The sequence below is a fragment of the Leptonychotes weddellii genome, chromosome 9 (assembly GCF_054177405.1).
Source record: "Leptonychotes weddellii isolate Sample4059 chromosome 9, ASM5417740v2, whole genome shotgun sequence".
In the NCBI taxonomy this organism is placed as follows: domain Eukaryota; kingdom Metazoa; phylum Chordata; class Mammalia; order Carnivora; family Phocidae; genus Leptonychotes; species Leptonychotes weddellii.
This window is the reverse complement of record NC_138377.1, coordinates 23,084,574-23,110,180: the sequence shown is the minus strand read 5'-3', so window position 1 is coordinate 23,110,180 and position 25,607 is coordinate 23,084,574. Positions and strand designations below refer to the sequence as shown.

At 47.9% G+C, this 25,607-nt stretch overlaps 1 protein-coding gene across 1 annotated transcript in view; it reads left to right on the top strand.

Moving 5' to 3' along the window:
• The window catches only part of IFT43 (intraflagellar transport 43), an 81,614-nt gene that overhangs the window by 42,498 nt on the left and 13,509 nt on the right, over window positions 1–25,607 (top strand). The window contains exons 4-5 of the mRNA XM_081830177.1: window positions 15,447–15,479; window positions 16,345–16,391. Coding sequence (XP_081686303.1) covers window positions 15,447–15,479; window positions 16,345–16,391 — 80 coding nt within the window. The remainder of the gene's footprint in view (window positions 1–15,446; window positions 15,480–16,344; window positions 16,392–25,607) is intronic.

The following is a 25,607-nucleotide window of genomic DNA, read 5'->3' as shown; positions in this document are numbered from 1 at the left end:
TGCTGGTCCGGGGTCCGCTTGAATCCCTCCATTGCTGGGGAACTCAGTGGGAGTGTACTTTTTTAATAAAGACTTTTTTAGCTCTGCAAGAGCACTTTAATGATGTAAAAACTCAAACAAGACAGATAATGCTAAATTTGCCTGAAACCACCATCTCGTCCAAGCCTAGTCATCTCTCTAGAAGTAACTACTGGTAACAGTTCTTTGGTTATCTTTTACCAACAATAGATATTCAGTATAATTCAATATACAATTTTACACAATAGGTATGCTTACTGAAATCTCTATTTTTTTTTACATAAATACGTTCATATCAAGGGTGTTCTTAATTTTTTTCATTTTTCATTGAGCAGTACACCTAGAGATCTTTTAGTACAGGCAGATTTACTTCATGTTTCTAACTGCTGCATCGTGGTGTTATGGAGTATGCACCATTCACTCGGTTGGTGGGCCTTGAGGTTATTTCTAATTTTTTAAAAGATTTTATTTATTAGACAGAGAGAGAGTGAGCACGAGCAGAGGGGGAGAGGGAGAAGCAGACTCCTCGCTGAGCAGGGAGCCTGATACAGGGCTCAATCCCAGGACCCCGAGATCATGACCTGACCTGAAGGCAGACACTTAACCGACTGAGCCACCCAGGCGCCCCAGTTATTTCTAGTTTTTATGCCATTATCAACCCCCTGATTTAGGAAATTTACAGTTTCACCCTCTGATCAGGATTCCACCTTCTGGGGCCCCATTGCAGAACCTGTGTGTGGACAGCCCGCATGTCTTGCCCACCCCCTTGTTGAATGGATGAGAAAACACACACACACATTTATTGTGGCTTTTGTGCTGGGCACAGCTAAGCACAGTTGTCTTACTTTATCCTTAAAACAACCCCCGTGAGGGCGCCTGGGTGGCTCAGTTGGTTAAGCGATTGCCTTCGGCTCAGGTCATGATCCTGGAGTCCCAGGATCGAGTCCCGTATCGGGCTCCCTGCTGAGCAGGGAGTCTCCTTCTCCCTCTGACCCTCCCCCCTCTCATGTGTTCTCTCTCTCATTCTCTCTCTCTCAAATAAATAAATAAAATCTTTAAAAAAAACAAACAAACAAAAAACAACCCCCGTGAGATAGGTAGTACTCTTATTGTCCTAGCTTACAGATGAGGAAGTAGAAGTTCGAGAAGATTAAGTAACTTGCTCAAAGTCCCATAGCTAGTAAGGAGCCAGTCAGGATTTGAACCCCGGGTGCACTGGGCCGCAGGGTCATGCTCTTGTCCTCTGTGTCTCGCTGCCTTCCGTTTTTGTGCCCTTGGCTCCTGATTTAGTACCTTTGCACCCCGTAGGCCCTCAGCAGACGTTCCCCGAGGGCTGTTTGAACATGGCTCCAGCATGTTCAGCCTGTGGGAAGAATAACAGGGAGTGAGCACTTGACCTTCACGTCCTCTGGCCTCCCTGTCTGCAGAGCTGTGCTCCAGCCAGCCGCCGGGCCCCGGGAAGGTGAGTGCAAAGGATGCAGCCTGCACTGAGGGGCCCGAGCCAAGGCCAGGCCAGTCCTGCCATTAAAAGGCCTAATTAGGCTAGTCATTAAGTTCAATTAGGCATTGGAAATGATCATTCCTTCTAACCCTGCTGTGCCCTCCAAGAACTGGATCCATTCCCAGGCAGCCAGCTCGAGAGCCGGTTGTAGTTGCTGGTGCCTCGGCAGCCCCGCCTCTGGTTTCGGGCCTCTGACTCCTTTTCAAGGCTGAGGGCAGAGTAATCCAGGATCAGCCCAGAGCGGGGTGCTCCGAGTACATGTGAAATACAGTCAGGTGTCTGCCTTGGAGGCCATTTCCTGAGCTCCTTTCTGGTCACCCTCCTTTCTTAAGGCCACTAACCCTTTCCCCAGGCACCTGTTAGGAGTTGGGACATCTGCCTGTGTTCTAGTCCCCTTCTGCCACTCACACACCATGTCACCTCAGGGCAAGACATGTGGACTCTTGGGATGGAGGCTCCCTGAGGGGTCCGAACTAGATGATCTCCGAGTTCTCTTTTCAGCACTGGAATTTGATCCTGGGAAATCCCAATACATAAGCCTTGGGGTATACCGCATTTCTTCTCAGTGGGCACTGAACGGGGAGGGAGAGGAGGAGAGGTCCAGTGTGAGCCTGCGCCGAAAGCTAGGCACCGTCACGCTCTGTCTCTTCAGCGTTAGAACAAAGTGGTCTCACAGGCCCTCCAGAACTCAGAAGGGACATTTGAACTTCTGAAATATGCTTTCTAGATAGTTCCTTGAAATATTTTAGTTTAGAAATCACTGCCTTGAAGTGAAACAGCTGACAGACACTGAGGCGGGACAGGCCTTCCAGGCACAGCGGCCTGAATGTGCCACAGGGGCTTTGGAATGAACAGGGCTGGGTGACTAAAGCCCAGGGTTTGCCTAGAGAAGTGGATGGAAATAGATAAGGTAGAAATGGGCTTGAGTGCAGGACCTTGAACTCCAGGCACATGGTTTATTATTTAGAGAACAGGGAGCACTGAAGTGTTGACAGGTATGTGACCAGTGGTGTGAGGGACACATTATCTATCACACCTCTTCTGAATGCCTTTTTTTAAAGATTTTATTTATTTATTTGAGAGAGAGAGCACAAAGGGAGAGAGAGGGAGACCAGACTCCTGGCCAAGCAGGGAGCCTGATGCAGGACTCGATCCCAGGATCCTGAGATCATGACCTGAGCCAAAAGCAGACGCTTAACCTACTGAGCCACCCAGGCGCCTCTGAATGCCTTTTTGACGTGACATAGTTTGGGATATTTGTAGGAGTTAAAAGACCCATTTCTCCTCATGTGGAATTATCTTAAAGGTGGGGATTATCTCCATTCTTGATGGCAGAGTGTTCTCTTTTTAGACCAGACAAAGCTGTGGAGAGAGTCAGCTCATCTTTTCTCCCTAAGTTGGATGCCTTTTTTCCCAGCAGATTTTGGTGATGTTGCTCATTCCTATCCTGAGATTGCACTGTTCTGCATCCAATTCAAATGCTTGCTTTCTCTTAAGAGACTGTATGCTTAACTAGATATGATTGTGTGAGATTCGTTTTTCCATGGGATCTGTGTTCCTTCTCAATCAGGATGACCTCTCATTTGCCACTGGATGTGTTGTATTAGTTGAGGTTGCATTTATATCTGCAAGCAACAGGGAACCCCACTAGCAGAGGCTTAAACAGAAAGAGATTTGTCTCAAAAAGCAAGAGGTCCAGGCTCCACAGTCTAAGGCTGGTGTGGCAGCTCCATGGTGATGACAGGGATGGAACTCTTTCCATCCTCCTTCCCACCATCCTTCACATGTGGGCCTTCGTCATCATGTTCATGCCTCATGGTTATATGATGACTGTTGTACCTCCAGGCCTCACCTCTGTTTTCCAGCGAAGAAGAAGGGAGAATGACATGGAGGTGAAGGTATAGGGCTGTTTCTTAGCAGGAATTTGCCTTTTGGAGGAGACAGAATGGGGGGATGTACTTTCCAGGGACTGCTGCATCTTCCTCATTGGTCAGAAATGTGGTGTATGCCCACCCCTCAATGTGAAAGAGGCTGGGGAATTGATTATTTTCAGTTGGGCTCGTTGCCACCCCAAACAAAATTAGGGTTTGAATCCAGAGGAAGGGGAAAGGACTTTGGGGTAGGTACCAAGTTGTTTTCTGTGGTCAACCCCGTCAAGCAGAGCTGTAGAAGTCACTGCGTGAGGCTGCGTGTGTGATATAGAGGGTTGTGTGTGCTAAGGAGCATAGAAACAATTTCACCGAATTCTAGAAGCTTCCCAGCAGTGGGGAATCCTTTCGAGAGGATTTGAAAGCCAGAACAAGTTGCCTTTTAGACAGGGATAAACAGAAGTGGCCGAAATGAAGGAAGGGAACCAAGAGGCAGAGAAAGTAAAGCAGGAGATGGGAAACAGGAGAGGGGTGCCCGCTGAGAAACCTGGAGGTTAATGCTGGAGGCGAAGTTAATATCGTTGTAGGACGCAGGGTCCAGCTGGTGGAGAGGCCCTGGGAGCCAGGCAGAGTGTTTCTCATGTAGGGATGGGAGGCAGCATCCATCCAGGCCAGGCGGTGAGGGCTGGCTGCTGGACATGTCTACTGAGGGCTCCAGGCAAGTTCAGCAAGGGGCAGCAGGAATGTGGGAAGTGGGGGCGCGAAATGAGGGGTCTAGAAGCAAAAAGTATGAAGCAACTCAGCTGGGCAGGCCTAGCCAGAACCCACCTCAGGGCTGGATTCAGTTGCAGCACCAAGGAGGAGAAAGCATGTCCAGCCTGGGCAGTGATTAGCAGCATAGGGAGTAGAGACTGGGGTGAGAATAATAATAATGTTGGTAACAGCCACTCTTCACCGAACACTTCTTGTGTGCCATGTCCTATGCTAAATGCTTTGCATGAATTAGCTCATTTGACTCTTTGAACAATCCTGTGAAGCAGAATGTGGTGGTATCACTGATTTTGCAGTTTTTAGTGGCTTTTGCCTGAGAGCACACAGCTAGTGAATGGTGAAACTCTGCTTTGAACCCTCTGACTCCAGAGCCCCACCAGCCGCTGGTTTTAAGCCAGTTGTTCAAATTAGGATCAGAGCTCAGCACCCACACATAGGCTGGCCGGATCCCAAATGGTTGAGCCCAGGGCTCTGAGTCCTCTGGGACCCAGACAACAAAGGGCTGCTTTCTGGGGAGCTTGATTTGGAGGTTTGGAGGGTTCTGCACGACCAGACATCCTCTTTCCAGCTACGCAGAGGGAAAGGAAGTAGAGAGGAGTCCTAGTAAGCAGGAAGAAAACACCAGGAATGTTAAGATTGGAGTAAGTGTTCAGGAGAGGAGGGTAAAGGGAAAATAAATTTCCCTGTGCAATTGGAAAAGTAGTGGCTGGTTTTGACAACCCCTAAGGAAAGAGAAGGGAGGCCCGAGATGGAAAATGTGCTAAATTTCTGATGTAGGGAGTTTGTGTTTATTGTCTCTAAAAATGATTGAGTAGGGGCACCTGTGTGGCTCAGTCCGTTAAGCGGCCGACTCTTGGTTTCGGCCCAGGTCATGATCTCAGGGGTGTGGGATCGAGCCCCTGACAGGCTCTGCACTGCTGAATCTACTTGAGATTCGCTCCCTCTCCCTCTGCCCTCCCCCTACTTGTTCTCTCTCTCAAATAAATATTTTTAAAGAAGATTGAATAAAGGAAAGAGGGTTTCCTTCCTCCCTTTCTCCCTTCCTCCCTTCCTTTTTTGTTTTTTCTTGCCATGTTGACTTTGGAATCTCCAAACCAGCACATCCCAGTAATTGAAATTTTGGGGCCAGATAAGCCAGTTCCAAGGAAGGGGCTGCTGGGGGGGAAGGTGGTCAGACAGGGAATGGTGTAAATGGGGCAGGGTCAGTGTCATTCACAGAGCTGGGGAGAGACCTGGGAAGTCATGGAGTGCGGGGTCCCTTCAGTGTAGAGAGGGAGAAAGTGAGGCCTGGGGCGCTTAAGGGACTCAGGTATAAAATCTTAGAGTTAGAAAAGCCCTTGGCCTGCCGCCCAAGGTCAGCCAGCTAATTAGTGTAATAGAACATGCCTCTCATTCTACAGCCATGCCCATCCACAAACCTCACACGCACGCATTTATCAGGTTCACGGAAAGGCCATGCACTATGCTGTTCATGCAGTAGTGGGTCTGTTAGCATGAAATTGTCTTTACTGCGGTCCCTTCCAGAAATGCAGTGTTGATCATACGAAACAATCTTATTGAACAGAAAAACTTTCAGAGGAAAAAGTTAGGTATCCTGAGCAGCCAGCCTGCTGCAGGGGACTCGCTGCTTTGCAGCTTGAGCAGCTAAATGCCAGGAGGGGGCGATTAGGGATTCCCCTGACATAAATGATCTCCTTGTCCTCGCTTTGATGGATTCAGTCTCTCAAAAATAAAGTGCATTTGTGAACGTCATTCCTTACCTCATACTTCTTCCCTTTTCTTTTTAGTTCTTTATTGAGAAATAACCGAGAGCAGTTTTAGTATAGAAGCAGCCGCTTGGGCATCCGTCGGTGTGAATATACACGCAGAGTGCAGCCCCCTCACGTACTCTAGGTTTTCTCTGGTCTGTGGGTCTGCCAGAGGTTTGCTTTTTGACCCATGCCTCTCTCACCACAGCTGGTCACGGGTGGCTGTAGCGGGCCCTCCTGGTTTCACGGTGGTGCTCATATGAGAGGCCAGGTTTAGAAGCGCCCGGGCGTCCTTGGCCCTGTCCAGGCTCATCTATAGCGGGGAGTCACCAGGGTGGGTCCTGACCCTTGGAGGAGGCTACCCCACACGGGGCCTTCCGCACACCGACAGCTAGCCGGAAGAGGGTCACCTCTAATGGCGTGTGTCACCTTTTCTTTAAGCATCTCATCACTTGGCTGGGTCTGAATGTATTCATGGGCCTTTGGAGGGGCCACAGGATCTAGAAGCGGGACAGAGAAAACAGTGGGTACAGGATTGGGAAGGAAATCTTTATAGGTCTCTCCGTTACAGAGCAGAAACTTCTCTCCAGGAGAAGCCAAAGACCCGACTCATTCAGTGATTAAAAATGGACTGAAATCTAGGTTTCCAGAAATAGTGATAAACGTTTGCCCCTGACTTGCAGACCCATGATTTCCTCTTGTCTCACTCTTTGTCCTCATGGCCACACTTCCCAGAGATAGGCGCTGAGCCTCATAGTTCCTGTCTTTTCCACTGGCCTTCAGTCCCTCAGCTCACGGCAGCAGGAAAGTCTCCGTTCACACCGTTCTAAATGTGCTCTTAACCTAGCTTGTAAGCTAGCTTGACCTAGCTGTAGGTCAGACTTTGGGCAAACAGCAATACCTAGCTATGATAAAGTAAGTTCTGTGATTTTAAAAAGTGATAGTTTTTCACAGTTAACCTTCTATATGACTGGTAATGCTAGCTTTCCATTGAGGAGCTAACGTTTTCCTTTAAATAAATCTGTTGAAGTAAAAGTAAAACATGAAGGAGGTGCAGAAAGTGTGAGGGTGGCATTTGAAAACCTGACAGCCAGTTGAGAAACACTGCCCTGCAGCGTGACACCCCCCCCCCCCGCTTTTCCCCCCCAGCGGGAGGGCTGACAGAGCCTTTGCCACTCAGACCCTTCCTGCTGCCTTGGTCCCTCAGCGAGTGGCATAGTGTTCATTGCCACCTCTCTTTCAGTTGTGGACTTAAGTAACTGGAAGGGAAAAAAGGGAACTCGGTGAAAATTCATTTCTAGTCCCATGGTTCCCTCCTGATCCCTGACCAGTGTCAGTGTGTATATTTATAGTGTTGAAACCAACACGTGCGGCACCTCGTCTGCATTTCAGCCCCAGCGGGTCCCCTACTGGCTTCTGAACACCCCTGGCCCTTTCTGCCTCCTACCTCTACTCAGGTTGTTTCCTCCAGTAGGAGGAGCCTTCCTGGAGCTTTTCTGCCTCTCCAGGCCGGCTCATCTTTCAGTCTTCTAGAAAGTCTTCCCTGACGGTTGGAATCAGCATGGCTAGTTACCAGGACATTTTGCTTCTATCTCCCTCACTTGTCCTGCGAAGTTGGGGACAACCATTTGTCCAGTAGATGAGGAGCGGGAACCTTGGTTTCTAGCTCCAGCTCTGTGTCCAGCGAGCCTCAGCGAGGCTGTAGGTAGGTTGCTTTCTGGTCTCTGTTTTCTCAGGTAGAAGATGCACAGGGAGGGTTGCAGTAGTAGTCTTTCAGGAACTGCCATATGTGTCTTCTGGAGGCATTACTGCTATTTCTAGAATGTTCTTTTCTCCAGCCAGACTGTAAAATCCTGCGCAAAAGATCCCCAAATTCAACACCTTGTAGTCGTGCCAGATAGTTATCCAGTAAAGTGAATAAAATAATGTTCATTTGAGACACCAAAGAGTTATCAACTCCTACACTTTTTTACTTATTGATAGCAGGCATATACATACATTTTGTGTGTGCCCATAATTGTTTTTAGCTATTAGAACTTTGCACCTTTTTTTCCTCCTCATGAATGTTCCTTTAGAATTTGAATCAGAACAGAGATGTTATTTTGAATGTGACCAGCAGGGGGCAAACTTCACCCAGGAATTGCCTTATAAGTCACTATACCTTCAACTTGACAGGGCTTGGTAGTCTGCGTGGCCCTCCGTTTTCATCTTTATACTGGGCACCTTGTTGATAATACCAGCAGAAGCTAAATACGATCTAATATGACCTAAGGCCCCAAAATGCCAACACTTGAGTGCTGAGGAGTTCCTGCTTCTCTTTAAAAGAAGGGAGAAATACAAATACCTACAAATACGTGCTGGACTCCGAACCCATGAATGGCAAGAACTAAGAGCCGAGAGGAGAACGGTGGGAGCTTCAGCTTGCAGGAGAGATTGCACTGAAGAGAAATCTGTTGGCCAAGTGAAATTTCATGACAAATATCTGACTTTTAATCGGTATTATAAGTGTGAGGACATCTTAGAGCAGATTACCCAGTCTACGGCCTGCTACTGAATAGCCAAGATCATATAGCCAAGATTACAGTGGCAACATCTCCTTTGCTCAGATTCGGATTTTCACTGTGAAGGCTCTTTTTGTGGGTCACACAATTTATAAAACAGAGCCTTGGTTTTTTGTTTTTTTTTTTTTAAGATTTTATTTATTTGCGAGAGAGAGAATGAGAGACAGAGAGCATGAGAGGGAGGAGGGTCAGAGGGAGAAGCAGACTCCCCGCCGAGCAGGGAGCCCGATGTGGGACTCGATCCCGGGACTCCAGGATCATGACCTGAGCCGAAGGCAGTCGCTTAACCAACTGAGCCACCCAGGCACCCGAGCCTTGGTTTTTGATGTGCTAGTGAGGTGTTGTATGATCTGGGACACATCACCTCCTTTCTCTCATACCTTGGTAAAATTTACCTCAGTGAGGTTCGGAGGCACTTGTAAGATTTTTATTGGACGTTTGAAAATTATGAGGGCAGAAAACCTCATAAGAAAATGGTATTTTGGCTTCTTTTCCTCCAGAGGAGTGATATGTTTTGAAAATGTAAGGTAGCTTTGGCTCCTGTTCGGCTGGTATCTCATTCTTGCTCTTCCCCTTGCCAAGTGCTTCTGACTTCGGCCCCCTGGCTGTGGAGTTTCCTCTTTTTGTCGTGGGAGTCCTGTGAGCTACACACAGTGGCTCCAGCTTTTTTTTCCCCAGGCAGCAAGTTCTACTAGTAACCATTTGTCCAGAGCCTTCACATCTGGATCAGAGGCCGTGGCCCATGGGGGCTGGGTGAGCAGAGGGCCTTCCCCTGGGACAGTCGGGCCTCTAGATGCCTGGCACTTTGGTCTATTTTAAGCCTGATCTGTCTTGCAGCAGGAAGGTGAGTCTAGGGTCTAATATGTGCTGTGGATATTAAGAGACTTCAAGGACACTTCCCCCCATTTATCCCAGTTATGTCCCCTGCTAAAATAGGTTAACGGTGTCTAATTAACCACTGAACATTGTCATGCTGCATAAAGATAGCATCCGGGCTGTTCTCTGAGCCGTGGTACTTTATCTCCATTTAGATCTCTGCAGTATTCCATTAAACTCGAGAGAAACATTTTAACTGAGATGATGTCTACATTAGAGCTGCCTTTCACCCTTCAGCACGTAACCCGTGTAAGCAGCAGCTGAGGCCTTGTGTCTGGTACAGCAGGGAGGACAGAGGAGACAGACCTCTCGGGTGGGAGGCTCTGCACATCACAGCATTTCTACCCCCACCAGCTCCAGAACGGCCCCCGAGGATCCAGGATTCAGTAGTTGTCCCCTGTGACTGCGATCACAGGACAGACCAGTGCCACCACGCTGGTCCTCAGCTGACCAAGTCAGGCCCGTTGCATGGCAGTGTGGTCTCTGAATGCCAAGAGAAAGGAATTGTATTTGAGCAAAAGAACTTAGAAAAGGAGAGTGCGTGGAGGGAAAGGTGACTTCGCTACGTGGGATCTCCTTTTTTGCCACATGTGAGCTGTCATGTTGTAAATAAGACATATATAATAAATCCCACAGAACAATTAAACCAACATTAACTAACGAATTTTCAGGCCTGACAAAGTACAGTACTACTGTAGTGGAAAGTGCATCCTCATCATGGAAAATATTAATTGGATTTGAAGCAGAGTCTGTGGAATGAGCATTTCCCATCGTGCAGAACTACCTACGTGCTTCTGTCATGTAGGGATTGAGAGCTGGGCTTTGGTGGCAGACAGCCCGGAGATTGTATTCAGGCCCTACGGCTTTCTAGCTGGGTGACCTTAGGCAACCTACTCTACTTCTCTGAGCCTGTCTCCTCGATTGTAAAATGGAGCAAATAAATAAAAAAAAATAGAATGTGATAATGAAGTAAAATAATGTGCAATGCTATATATCAATTAGTATTATATAATAGTAATATACATGAAGAAGATAATATAATAACAGTGCTAGGCACCCAACAAGCTCAATAAATGTTAACTGTTTTTGTTTTTTTTTAAGATTTTATTTATTTATTTGACAGAGAGAGAGAGACAGCGAGAGAGGGAACACAAGCAGGGGGAGTGGGAGAGGGAGAAGCAGGCTTCCTGCTGAGCCGGGAGCCCAATGTGGGACTCGATCCCAGGACCCTGGGATCATGACCTGAGCCGAAGGCAGACGCCCAACGACTGAGCCACCCAGGCGCCCTAAATGATAACTGCTGATATCCTCAGTCATCAGCCTTCCTGCGACAGGCTTGTGGGGCCGGGCCTGGGAATGGGCCTCCCCCTGAGGAGCAAAGGTGGCTGTGGGAAGCTAAGGGGAAGAAACCTAGCATGGGTCAGAGAGAAGCGGGGTGAATACCAGGAGGGACTGGTTGAGGGTTGGGCTGAACGAGGCTTTACGTGGAGGTAGAGATAGCGAGACAACGCCGTGCCAAGTCACCGACCTGGTCTGTGTGTCACTCGCTGGAAAGCGGGAAGCCCAAGCGTCCTTACTCCTGTTACCCTAGCCCCACGAGGTGGGAGGTGAAGGAGAACATTCCTGTCACTGTCCAGAGCTAAAGCTTCATTCTGCAAAACGGCCAAAGCAATCAGAAGTGATGGAGTAGCTCTTAAAAAGAAACCTGGCATTTAATTAACTTTTCCAAGTGCTGGTTCAGCAACCTCTGTGTTTTACATTTTGAATATTGAACAAGCATCTCTAATTGGATCTGAACCGCTTCTGGGCCTGCCAGCCTGAAGAGCACCTGCTTCGGTTTTACGAACACCATGGAATCTTGTCTGAATTTCGGGGAAGCCAACTCAGGATGACTCAGGAATGGAGGCTACAGTCTGTGAAGCGTTTCTTCCCTTCCCTCAGCCTTTCGGTCAAGTCAGAGCTAATTAACATTTTGGTTAGAAAGAAGTGGGCAACTCGGCAGGATAGGGCAGCAAGGTTTCCATTTTGCTGCTTAGTACCCATAGTTCACCTTACTATCTGCAATGAGGTGTAAGGCATTGATTCTCTTATCTGACTGGGTCCCATTTCTAGAGATTACTACCTCAGAGGGCCTGGGGTGAGGCCCAGCACAGAGACACTGAAAAAAACTCAATGATGCTGTTGTGCACCAGTGGTTAAGAACTCTTGGTTTAAAGGATTCTCCACGGCAGTTCTCTGTACATTCTGTTGCCTTCTGTGAGTGTGGGAAGTCAGGAATGGGCCGTCTGCACAGTAAATCCAAACAGATGTCTGGGTGCCCTGGGGACGTCTGAAAATCATCGGGTAGCTGCTTTTGAAAAGACTTGGGGCAGTGTGTCTGGAATCCGGGGTGGAAGTCGGGAGATGGGGCGTCTTGCTGCAGCCTCGTTACTCATAGCTCGGTGATTTGGATGAAGCACACATCGAAGTGCCCCATGGCCCTGTCTGTCACATCGTGTCTCTGAAACCTGCGTTGCCTCTTTTCCAAAGCTAGGCTGAGCTCATGGCAGTTGCCAGACAGGAGGGGGAAGAAACCTGCAGAGTGCTCCACCTGCGTAAGGTGGCGTCCCCCGTGTTGTTACGATTGTCAGGTTCCCAGCCCCCCTCCCCCCCCAGTAGCCACTTCTGAGGAAGAAGGCACGTGGGCGGGGGGTGTAGTAGGAGACCAGAAGCCCAGGGCAGAGCTGACTGCAGCCCTGTAGACAGCCTGCCCTGGGCCTGGACCAGGTCGCGGTGTTTCCTCAGAAGTATGTCTGTGAGGAGGAGATGAGCCAGAACCCACAATCCTCTACCTCACGGTCTGTGGGGGGCAGGACTTCAGCCCAAATCCTTCTTTAGTTACCTACCCTCTTGAGCTACCATAGACCGCTGTATTTTGTTTCTGTTTTGTTTTTAACCTGTCACCAACAATTTAAAAATATACTCTATGTCATGACTGGATATGTCTGTATATAAAATGGGGGGAAAGTCTATGTAATACTTACCCTTACTATTTGCAGGATACTCTCTTTTCTATTCTACTTTATGCTATTAAAAAACAAAAAGAGGGGCGCCTGGGTGGTTCAATCAATTAATCATCCGTCTCTTGATCTTGGTTTGGGTCATGATCTCAGGATCATGAGATTGAGCCCCATGTTGGGCTCCACGCTCAGTAGGGAATCTGCTTGAGATTCTCTCTCTCCCTCTCCCTTGACCCCTCCCCCGCTCTCTCGTGCTCTCTCTCTGAAGATAAATAAAGAAAAAGGAAAAGACAAGGAAGGCTGGTGGTGATCCGCTAAATTGATTCCATGACTCACCGTGGGTCATGACCTTAGTTTGAAAATCACTGTGCTCCATTCTGTGTCCTTGTGCTGGGCTCTGACATTGTGTGACTTGAGGTAGCCGTGGAGACCAGGCAGGTACAAGACATCTGTGAAGTGGGGTTTTATTTCAGAATAACACCTTCAATCATGTTACTGAGATGCACATACAGATTAGTTAGTTGCATATTCGCATTTCTCTAAAGACATGTACTCTGCCAATTCTCCCAAAACCTGCTTCCCACTTAGCCTTCCTTTTGCTTCCCTTGCTTTTGGTAGCTGCGAAGCTACAGGCAATACTTCACTTGCCTCTTAATTTCCACTGTAAGAGAGCCAGCAGCGCAGAGTGAAGGATAAAGGACTTCTACGGGCCCCCCAGTGTCGGGAAGGGCTGGGAGCTCAGGCTCATCCCAGCCACGCTCCACTTCCCCAGAGTTTTCCATGTGGGAATGCCGGTCCAGTTTACAGGCTTTGTGTTTGAAGAATCCAGAAGTCCAGATTTTTGTACAGAATCTCCCAATTTGGGCAACAAATTCATGTTCAAACCAAACCAAACCAAACCAAAACAAACCAGCAGTGTGGTCCCAACAAATGGACATGCTTGCTAGACAAGGCCGGAAAATGCTCAGCTTTATCAAAGACAGGACGTTCCATGGCCAGTTCTCCAGGGCCTTGCCCAAGTTCCCACTGGACTTCCCATCTCCTGAGCAGAAGGCTTGCCCAGAATCTGCTATTTCTGGCAGAGAGTGAGAGAAAATGGAAGAGAATGGGAGAACATGCCACCTGAGGGCATCCCCACCTCTGACCTTGAGGGCTCCATTTTGATCTTGCTCCTTGTCGTGGGGTGAAATGAAATTTGGGAGGGTCCTTGGGCTCCCCTGGAGCGAGAGAGAGGAGAACATGAGCTCTGCAGCAATTGTGCTGAATGTGAAACTCATCCCCGTTTTAGATGTTGATGGCAGTTAATCAGCCTGCCCCAGAAGATTAGCATTACCATTGTTTCCTTCAGACAAAATCACCGCTACTCTGGCCATGGCCCATCGCTTAGGAAGGAACGATGCAGTCACAACTCCTAAAGGTGATCAGGGATGCTATGTCTCTTACGTACAAAATGCAGGTGCCTTAATCACCTCGTTCTTCTCGGACCCTGTAGTCACCCGAGCCCTCCTGCCGTTGGGGACATATTACCAAGGCATTTGGATGGTGGGTTTGTAGAGTTCAGCTTCACCGGGACAATTAGAGGCAGTGGTCCTGGGGGGCAGACGTGAGCTGGGAGCAGAGCTTTCTGCCCTCCCACACAGGCAGAGGTGGCTTTGGCGGCTGTTAGGATTTTCTTGACTTAGAACAGTACTGGGAACCAGTATCATCCAGCAACAGCTCTGTGGTGATGCCTCCGGCACCCCGCTGCAGGTTGCCTGTGGTGCCTCCTCCTGCCTGTCTGTCCCACTCGCCCTCCTCCCCCGACTTGCTTCGTCTCTTTACTGTCCTGTGAAGAGGCAAAAACTGCAGCCTGGGAGATCCTCCTCAGAGTTGTTCCATCCTGTTCTTCCAGCTTTAGCTACCCATTCTCTTCTCCCTCCCAACAGAAGCCAAAATTCTGCCCCCCCCCTTAACAGTGCAGTTGGTGTGGTCTGAATTTCATGGACCCTAGTTTATTTAAACTGGGGCTTAATTTCAGATTATACTCAGAGAGGGGGAGTGGTTGTTTGCATTTTGCAGGAATTGCTGGTTGGTTCCGATGTCGCTCTGCTGACTGACGAGGCTAGCGGGCTCCGCACTGTCGAAGGCCTTCTCATGCACCCCAGCTCCTGGCCATTAAGACACTGCCTCCACCCTTTGCCCGTGATTTTCGTGGTGATTGAGTTCTGACTTGAAAGAATTCATTAAAAAACCAACCAACTAACTAACAAAATCTATTGTGGAAATTTTCAGACATACAGAAAAGTAATCAACATGTACCCAACACCCAACTTTAATAAATTGTCAGTGTTTGGTCAGTCTCATTTAGACTTTAGATCCGTGTTTCTCAGAGGGTCAGTAGTGACAACCTTACAGTAGGATTACCTAGGGATTTGTTTAAAATGCGCAATCCCAGACTCCCTTTCCCCCAGACCAGCTGATCCAGAAAGCTGTCTCTGCCAGGTCCAGCAATCTACATGTCTACCAAGCTTCTCAGATGGTTCTTACGCACATTGAAGATTGAGAACCACAGCCTTAGATAAACGTCTATATATAATTAGGCTTCCTGTTCTCATGGAACGTCTGAAGGGCAGTACCTGCCCAGCATCACTCATGGGGTCTTCTGGTCCTTCAAGTGGAGGCTGCAGAAAGGTCCAGAGCCTACAGCTTGAACTGCATGGTCAGTCCATCTCTTTTTACTACTGGGAAGCTGCACATGCTAACAACTAAAGCTCCAAGTAAGACCCAAGGCCTCAGTCCTAAGAAAGTGCTCTATAAATTGGTCCGTTAATTGTTGAAAGGAGGGAACTGTGTCATCTATATCCATTTGAGTTCTGAACTTCCCCATCTGCGCTTAAACTCAATGATTTAAGTTGGAGTTACAGTGAAATAAGATATAAGTAGGCATTGTGATGTCTGTAATTCTCTTATGCTGGTCATGGGCCTTGCTCTAGAAAGAGAAATCCAGGTCAGTAAAGCACTTGGAATATGCTAATTTGCCCTCACTTTTGAAATCCCCTCTCCAACGTATACCCCCATGCACGAGATTAACAGGTTCTTATAAACCTTGTTTTTCTTTTTTTCAGGTCAGGAAGGAGGGCTTCTGAAGAAATAGAAGAGTATGTTTCCAGCTTTCTTTCTTTTTTTTTTTTTTTAAAGATTTTATTTATTTTATTTGAGAGAGAGAATGAGATAGAGCATGAGAAGGGGGAGGGTCAGAGGGAGAAGCAGACCCCCCGCTGAGCAGGGAGCCCGATGCGGGACTTGATCCCGGGACTCCAGGATCATGACCTGAGCCGAAGGCAGTCGCTTAACCAACTGAGCCACCCAGGCGCCCTGTTTCCAGCTTTCTTATTCATCCTTTGGTGACCTTTGCTAGCAGTGCAGCTTTGGTGGTCTGGTTTATCTGTTCAGCCTTTGTTGGACTCAGCATTTGAAAGCAGAATGAGCCTGGCTTTTTGTCTGGGCCTTTAGTGATGCACACTGAATCCAGGGTTCAGTTAATGCTGTTTCCTTAGCTGAAGGTCTGGACCCTGGCATTAATATCCATGTCCTTCTCCCACCCTGTGGTTTTTAGAACCGTATGTCCAGGTATCAGAGTGCTGACCCTGGATTCTTCTTTATTGATTGAGATGGCAGAAACAATACCAGCCTTCTAAACCTAACCTTCTCCTAAGATTTGTATCAGAAAGGAAAATAAAAGGTTTCTAGGTAAAGAAAGAATGTAAAGGCAGGGCCAGTGAATTTCACCCCACCCCCCGGGGGTGAGAGGAGCATTCGTATCATAGTCTGTAGAATGGTGCGCCGCATGCCTTGTGCGACCGTATCTGGCAGACCCAAGTGCCTAAATAGGTTTGACCAAGTTGATGGAGGAAAATGGGTCCAGAGACCATCTAGGAGAAACAATAGATACAATAATGATTTGGGTGGTTTCTTCCTACGTGTGAAATTCATTTTCTTTCCTTTCCTTCTTTTTGGGGGCAGTCACCGCCTCAGACAGCAGAGCTTGGATGGATCAGATGATGGAGGAGGTAAGATGTGTTTGGAGCCGGAGAGACTCCACGGCCCCCAGAGCCTTTCCTGGGCCGCAGCTAAGGCCCTGTTGGCCGCAGCCTTCCTGGGAGGCAGTGGCCCCCTACCGTCTCATCTCTGTGCCTTGCTGAGCGCTGCGTCTGCCTGGAGGACCTCACCCCCGTGGCTGTCTGCCAGCCCTGCTTGTCTTCACAACTCTGCTGAAGCATCTCCTCCTCTGAAAGGTCTTCCCTTCCCACCCACTCCCTCTCTGACTCTGATGTTTCTTCCCTGTGCTCCCAGGCTCCCTGGGCTAACCTCCAATATAACAACAGCAACACTAGCTAATACCTGTTAGGTGTTTATTATATACCAGGCACTTGATATACCGTCCTACCCGTTTATATTGTGTTAAAGCATTTAATCATCACAGTAACCCCATGAGTTAGTACTATTGTCCCATTCTACAGTTGAGGAGACTAAAGCACAGGGAGGTTAAGTAAGGTTTTTCCAGTTCACTGTAAACTCTGTGCTCCAGTGTGGATAGTTTCTACTGCTGTGTAAATGCTCTTTTCTTCTACAAAGTCTAATCTGCCATTAAGACCACTCAGTGAATTTGTTCTTTCAGAGACTGTATTTTTCAGCTCTAGAAGCTCCATTCGGTTCTGTGTCTTCCATTCATCTCCTTCTTTTGATCGTGTTTTGCTTCATCCTTGATGGTAGCCTTTATGTAGCTATTATAAAGCCCTTTTCTGCCAATTCTGTCATCTCTCTGTTTCCTGTGTCTCCACCGACTGATTTTTCTTCTGGTTACAAGTTCTATTTTTTCTGCTTCTTTGCATGATTAGTAGTTTTTGATTGGATGCTGGTCATTGTGAACGTTACTATGTTGAGTGTCTGGATCTTGTTGTCTTTCTTTAAAGAATAGTATATTCTTTAAAGAAAAGTATATCTGTTTTAGTAGGCAGTTAATGTGTTTGTTGGTCAACCAATCATTTTGAGAATTGTTTTTAAGCTTTATTAGGGCAAATCTAGAGTTAACCCTAAACATTAAGATACTCAGGTGTCCCTGCCTGGTGGTTCAACAAGGACTCTCCACTCTGCCTGTGTGGAGCTGAGCCTCTTCCAGTTCTTTATAAGCTGTGGGGATGGTTCAGGTTCACTTCACACCTTCTTGGTAGTAATTCTTTGCCCAGCTGTGTGGAGTTTGACCCTATACACACACAGCTTAGAATGCAGTCCCTCTAGGGGCACCTGGGTGGCTCAGTCGGTTAAGCGTCTGACTCTTGATTTTGGCTCAGGTCATGATCTCAGGGTCATAAGATCGAGCCCCACGTTGGGCTCCGCACCGGGCATGGAGCCTGCTTGAAATTCTCTTCCTACCTCTCCACCTCCCCTACATGTACTTTAAAAAAAAAAAAAAAAGTGCAGCCGATCTAGATTTCCGCACCCTTCTGCCAAATAGTGCCTCTCTCATCCTCTGCTTCTCAAACTCCAGCCACCTTAGCCTACCTACACTTTGACCTCTGCCTCCTCAACCCAGTGAGATCTCCATGCTCCACTAGGGGTTTCCCCTCTTTGGACCAGAGTCCAGGAAGTGTACATCTAAGCAGAAAGCCAGGGTTGACAGTAAGGCTCACTTCATTTCCCTCCTCTCAGGGATCCCTGTCCTGCGCTACCTATTGTCCACTGTCTGCACACAGCTGTTTCTTCCATTATTTCCAGTTTCCTACTTGTTCCCAGCAGGAATCCAGTGCTGGTTACTGCCTCATGGCTGGAGGTGGCGCCCCAAAGCTTTCAGTAACTAACCTTTGCGTGTGACCACAAAGCGAAGGGGAGCATTAAATCTAGAAAGCTTAGACTGTGACCCATACCGTTAGCTGCCTCACAGGACTGGGGGCTTATGCGACATGAGAACTGCTGGGATGGTGATAGAACACGGACTCCCAGCCACCAGCAATCAGAAGCTGGAGTTGGGGCCCAGAGATCTGGATTGATTTAAATACGCTCCCTGGATGAATATTCCGCATGCTGGAGCTTGTCAAGCATGCTGCAGTGCCGCTAAAGTTAGGACTGAGGGCAGGAGAGGACAGGAATCATGAAAACGTACTGCCTCATCTCATTCCAAAGGGGTTTTCGGGTAGAAAGGTAGTCACTGGAGGTCAGGAGTTGAGCCTCCACTCTGAGATTTAGTAAGAGCTCATGAGCACAGCTTCATCATTCTTCAGCATTTGTCTTTGCTTTTCCTATTCTTTCTTATTGACAAGCTCATTTTGTTTTACCAGATCTTCCTCCTTAGCTCTACTCATTAAACTCCTTGTAGCCGCCGAACCCGTCCACCCACTAAGAATTCCCAGTGACCCTGTGAACTCAGAGTCCAAGTCTCTTTCCCTGCACATGTCCCCGGGATGCCTCGTGCCACCGCGTGGTGGCTCAGTGATTGCTGGCTGCTGGCTACACTTTTGACTTGCCCGTCCTCACAGACTGTTGCTCCAGCCATTGGTTGCCTAGGACGGCAGGGTAACCATCCAGGAGGGTGTGCCAAAGGACTCAAGGAGGCAGGGGCCCTGCTGCACATTGACAAAGCCCTTAGGTGCAGGGAAATGATGCTGCTGCCCACTCTGAGGTGCTCATTAAATTCCTGGTCTCCAGGAAGTTTGCTCAGCTGGTATCCTCTCCAGGCCTCTCCCCACCCTACCTGGAACCTCTTTCTAACTCCTTTCAACGGACTTCTGAAATCCTCCTTTTCCCATTTTTTGCAGTGTGTGAAAACGCTACATTTCAAGGAGTAACTGTTAAATGTTCCAGCGAAACCTTCTGAATGCCAGAGTGTGCACACATTCTAGATGTGTGTTAGCAGAAGGCTGGGCTGGCTGCTGTGGCAGCAGCTCTGTCGTCGGCCATCTTGTGCGAGCCCCTCATTGGCCGTGTTAACAGCATTGAAGCTTCGAGATCATTATCCAGAAAGCAGGACTCAGAGGAGGACTCTGGTCTTCTGGCTCCAAGAGACCTCTGTGCCTCATACCCCACGCACACCAACATCACTGCCATCTCCGCGCATCACCAAACTCTTTTAGTTCTCAAAACAAACCTATGGAAAAGTTCGTAAAAATCAACTTCATTGAGGTTGAATTTACACACAATAAACTGAATCCATTTAAAGCTCAGCATTTGAGTTTTGACAGATGTATATGCCTGGTGGAACCGCCACCACAGTCAATACATAGAACTTTCCATCTCCCCTCCAAAATTTCTCAGGCCCTTTCCAGCCAGTCCTTCTTCGGCCCCTGTCTCTAGGCAACTACTGAGTCTCTTTGTTGTCACTATGCAGTGGTTTGCACTTTGTGGAGCTTTATGTAAGTTGAAATGTATGTACGTATGCTTTTCTGTCTGGCTTTGTTCACGTACGGTAAATGATTTTGAGTTTATCCAGGTTGTTGTATATGTCATTAGCCTGTTTCATTTATCGATGAGTAGTATTCCAGTGTATGGACAGACCACATTCCGTTATGTATTCACCCGGTAATGGACATTTGGATCGTTCATTATCCCCATTTTAAAGATGAGCAGACAAAGGCAAAGAAAAATAACCTTGCCAAAGGTCACACGATGAGTGACAACACTTGGAAGGCACCTCTGCTCACCACTACCCCACTGAGGCCACATAGCCCAGCGCCAGGATTTGAATACAGACCTTGACACCAGAGTCCTTGCTCCTGGCCTCTGGGCTGTAACAAACAGTACGACCCTCAGCTCTGTTGGCATCTCCTTCCACAGGTGGGTTGTGTTAATGTCAGCTCTCATGTTTGTAATATAGCATGCCTAGCATGATTGCTAGGATGCTTAATACAATTCCATTAAGGAAGGAGAGAGGAAAGATAACTATTTTCAGAGAATACCTCTAGTATTTTTTACCCCTTCATAAACTTGAAGTGTGAAATTAGTGATTTGGCCTTTATTTTGGCTCTGGAGGTTTGACGCGTAAAACCCTTTCTTGTCAGAGTGCACTTGACTTTACCTTCTAGGAGGGATGCCTCTCCCCAGGCATAAATCTGTTTTCCATGCAGCTATGCCTGAGTCCTTTAATGGAAAATCAGTTCATATGTTACACTTCACACTTGACTTCGTCCATTTCACTATACGTGAATGTTTAGAATCCATTATGCGGTAGGAATCATATGTTACATATAACTAGTTTCTAGAATTATCTTTGCTCAGAGAATCACTTGGTTGGCTAGCGAAGGCTGCTCCTTTGAACTTAGAATAACCAGTAGGTGGGGACGCTCCATGAATGATTGCCCTGAATCATCCAAGGAGGCCCATTCAGCAATGACATGAAGCAGATCTTTGGGCACCTGTGAGGGAACCTACTGGTGCCCTTAATAAAATCACACCCAAGTTCTTCAAGGTTGTCAAGTACGAGGAGCGTTGTCCCCTGGGAAGGGGCTGCTAGTTTCCCTGTACTTGGTCGGGGTGGTGATCGGTGAGCAATCCCGAAAGAGAATGTATCTTGGGACAAGAAATGAGAATCCAAGGACTAGGGCCCCCTCCCGGCAGGTAGTCTCTTTCTACCACCAGTCTTAGAGGTTAGATTTTATTGAGGAAAGCCAGCAGGTGTTCGGACAGTGCCCCCTGTGGCCACAGCTCCTCCAGATGCTGGAGATAGTGGCAAGTAAGACAGCCCTGGCCCTCCGAGAGACTCTGATGTAGTGAGAGAGGCCCCCTCCTTTCCCTCCCCGTCTTGTATAGGAAACTTTGAGGAGCCATGTCTCTCAGATCTGTTTCTCAGCAGTCAGCCTCCCAAGCTTCACTCTTGGCACATACTCTCCTTCTTCCATGGGGAAGATGCCCAGGGAGAGAAGAGAAGCACTCCTTCCCCTCCATCGATGCCTCAGGCTTCCAAGGGAAGAGAACAGAAAAGTAGAAGAAGGAAAAGGCTTTTAGGATAGATGTGTTTTTAGAAGGAGAAATGGAAGTGACTGACATTTGGAGGTGGTTTTGGAGTCTGTTGGTTAACTAGAAGGAACTGCATAGGACCCTTTGCAAGGCCATGGCGGGCCACAAGCTCGCGCACATCGAGGGGGTGGGCAGATACCACACACACATGAAACAGCAGAAGTGTGAGACAATAAAGAATGGTGGGGGGCGCCTGGGTGGCTCAGTTGGTTAAGCGACTGCCTTCGGCTCAGGTCATGATCCTGGAGTCCCGGGATCGAGTCCCGCATCGGGCTCCCTGCTCAGCAGGGAGTCTGCTTCTCCCTCTGACCGTCCCCCCTCTCATGTGCTCTCTCTCTCCTCTCATCCTCTCTCTCAAATAAATAAATAAAATCTTTAAAAAAAAAAAAAAGAATGGTGGGACCTGTGGTAAACCTAGAGAGGAGATGGTGCTGCCTAAAAGTTTTCACATTCATATTTCAAAAAATGACCGAATTTTTAAAATCTGTTCATAAGCAGCACAAAAGGCACCTGCAAATTAGATGAGGCCATTGGGAAGTGATCTACAAATGCTCCATAAGGCTTTGTAGGGCTGTGCTGTGCAGGAACACGGCATTGCTGGGGAGACAGAACATAGAGACGAAAAGCATTAAGGAGTCAAGGGGCGAAGACAGCAGGATAACGGATGGCAAAGGCGGCCAGTGGTGATTGCTGTGTTTGTGATTTACGTTAGTAAGGGCCACAGTTTAGGCGACAAAGCGATCCCTGTGGGCTGAGGGCACTTCAGGAGGAAGGAAGAGTGAGCAGTGGGTCCTAAAGGCCAGGCAGCATTTGGACAAGTGAAGAAGAATGAGAAGGGTCTTCCGGGTGAGGCCTGACAGGAGGAGAGACTCCACGTAGAGATGAACAGGGAATTTACGGTAACTACAAGAGAAGCTGGTTCCACAGAGTGAAGCCCTGGTTCTGGTCCATTCTCAGCTACAGATAGTAAGCGTCCCACATAAACTGCCTTTTGTGAAGCTTGGAGATTGCCAGTCATCTGATTTGCTGATTCTAGGTGGAATCGCTCACAGCTAGAGTTGACATGATGCTTCAGGGAAGTTGGGAGTCATGATGAGAATAGCTGAGAATGATGAACAGCCAGAGCCCCCAAATGACTGCAGGGTTCCAAAATTGTTGAACGGCCATGCTCATCCTTCCTACTTAGATGACCATCCTTTGGTGGCACAGTTACCCATCCCTGTTCTTGGAATCAAATTTCTGGTTGGCACTAAGGCCTTCAGACTTCTTCTGTCATGGAAGCTTTATGGTGTTAGGAGAAAGAGCATCAGATCTGGAATAAGATTGAACGCAGCCTCTACAAGTGACTTTGGGCAAGTCATCCATCCATTCATCCATTCATTTCACCACCATTTGTTGAATACCTACTATGTGATGCTTAGGGCTGGGTGCTGGGGATATGATGTTGAAGAAAACATTCTTAGTCTTTGCCCTCATACCGCTTACAGCCTAGTGGGGGAAATGGGGACTAGACAAATGGTCACACAACTAAAGAAGGAAGGACAAGGAGTGATTGAGCCCACTGAAGGCAGGGCACAAGTCCTCTGAGAGAGAACGGCCTGGAGACCTGACTTGGATCAGGTGATGAGGGAAGGCCACTCTGCAGGAGTGGTTTTTATACCTCAGCCTGAAGGGGGAGTGAAGTTGCTGTGAGTAGGGGGGTGGGGGGACCCCGGGAGAGGAGACACACGTGCAAAGACCTCTCCCCGAGGTCACCTCTCCAACTCCAGGAGTGTTTCCAGTCCTGTGTGTTCTCTTCCAGCTCTAAAGTCCAGCTGTCTGAAGGTGAACTCTGGATAGAATGCGAAGCTTTGAGATGAGCTTTGAGAAGCACACAAATGGGAGAAGAGCACTTCCTTGTCTTTAAAAAAGATGAATAATATTCAGGTTGAAACAACTGCTGAAAGCACAATTAGATACAGACTCACCTTTCAAATAGTTTGTCTCAGAGTGAAATTCAAGTTAGGAAAGAACTTGTGAGCCCCAAAGATGTCTTTCAAAAGTGGAAAGTCTCTGAAAACAGGAGCTTTAAAAAAAAAAAAAAGGATTGGATCTTTCTTGCATTTAACCATTGCATTTTGGCGTGCCGCAGGACCGTGGGTACAATGCTCACTGTCTTTTCCCGACTGCTCTTGGCACCTCCTGGGCATCTCACCCCCACTGGAGAGGGCTGTGCTCTTTGCAACGCAGGCCCAGTTTTGACAGAATCGAATACCTCAAAACCTTAGGAATAATAAATCCTTATGGCCAGCCAAAAAGTGTTTAATTCCTAAAGGACCAGCTGAGTTGAGCCACTTCTAGCCAGGGGCAATTGGGGACTTAATTCTGTAAGTGTAGCAATCTGGATGATCTGAGAGTTCTGAGTTTAAGGGTAATTGCTCAATTTTCTATCCATGTCAACAGGGAAAATAGGTAAAAGTGGCTGAACACAGCCAAGCAATGAGGCTGGATGAGATGCGAGATGCTGGACTATCAGTGGAATTAGAAAAATGCCATCTGTAGAGGGCTGTTGCTCCCTCAGCCCTGTCTTCCCCTCTGCCCCGTTATCACCCGGCTCTGGGCTTTCTAACTCTCTTTTGGGCTCTTTTTCACTCCGTGCTTAATCTTCCCACCATGCCCTCCCTCCCTTTTCCTGCAAATAGCAGAGTCGCTCTGAGCCTAAATAGCTTGAACGGGGAGAAAGAGAAAGTGGAAAGAAATTCTTTAAGTACAGATAAATTGGAATCCTGACATCTCACAGTTCCTTTCTCTTGCTTCGTAAGAACGTTGGCAATTATGTTGGCATTCAGCATACGGGACTTCTTAGGTCATCATCCCCAAACCTAGTTCCTTTGCCTCCCTAATCTTTTTATTTTTTATTTTTTTAAAGATTTTATTTATTTATTTGAGAGAGAGAGAATGAGAGAGAGCACATGAGAGGGGGGAGGGTCAGAGGGAGAAGCAGACTCCCTGCTGAGCAGGGAGCCCGATGCGGGACTCGATCCCGGGACTCCAGGATCATGACCTGAGCCGAAGGCAGTCACTTAACCAACTGAGCCACCCAGGCGCCCCCTAATCTTTTTAAACTATTCTAACCAGCACTAATTTTTTGATTAAATAATGTTCCTTCAAATCAATTTGTCTTGGGGCGCCTGGGTGGCTCGTCAGTTAAGCGTCTAACTCTTGATCTCAGCTCAGGTCTTGATCTCAGGGTCATGAGTTCAAGCCCCGCATTGGGCTCCACACTGGGGATGGAGCCTGCTTAAAAAAAAAAAAAAATCAATTTGTGTTTTCTAAGTTCAGCGTCACTAGCAGTGGGTGCTAAGGTCTTTCTAAACCTATGCCTCCCCACCCTTCCCTGACACATACATGAGCAGGAGCCTGTCTGTATCCAGACAGGAGAGGGGTGGGGTGGGGTGGGACTCGCTGGTGCAAGGGTTAACTGTCCTGTCTCCTGTATCTGTGCTTTGTTCTGCTTAGAAGATACTGGGTAACAAATTTGAGAAAGAAGTCATTCTTGTAGGAAATGGTATTGACAATTAACGTCTGTGTTCAGTGTGAGCCCCCGCGCTGCTTTACCTGCAGCAACGCTCCCAGCAGTTCTCAGAGGAGACACTGTGATTATCACCCCTGTGCAAAGGAGGAAATTGAAGCCTTGTGAAGAAGTGAAGTCACTCACAGAAGTCGCATAGCTAAGAAACAATGATGTGCTGGTGAATATTGAACAACCAGCTCTCCAGGGGAAACGAGTCCTCATTGGTCACGTTTGCCAATTTCTGTGGCGTAAGTAGCCCCCCCATGGCTGGTTTCGGGCTCCCACCAGGACATCACTGACCACAGGGCCGGGAAGAGATGGCTGGGAGCACACCAGTATATCCGATTTCTGCCATGCAGGCACATGAGAGGTAAAGAATTTCAAGAGCGTGGATAAAGTGAAATGTAAAACTTAGCAAATGCTGAGTTTCGACTATTTATTGCCTTTGTTTTTAATATAATTCATCTAGCTATAAGGGTCTATAACTTAGTCATTAAGATGCTTACGTTTACCAGCCTGCATGCAATATTCCTAAAAATTGAGCTGGTGGTTCTTAGTCCTGTGACTCCTGAGCACTCTGCTGTCACGCCCTCCTCCTGTTGTTAAAGCATCTGGGGCGGTTTTCAACCCCGCTTATTGAGGAAGCTAGTCTCCCCTCATTTTTCTGGCCCCCTGTGGCAGATCCCCTCCCACCCAGTTCTCAGACCAGCCTGCCGGCCCCGTCCTC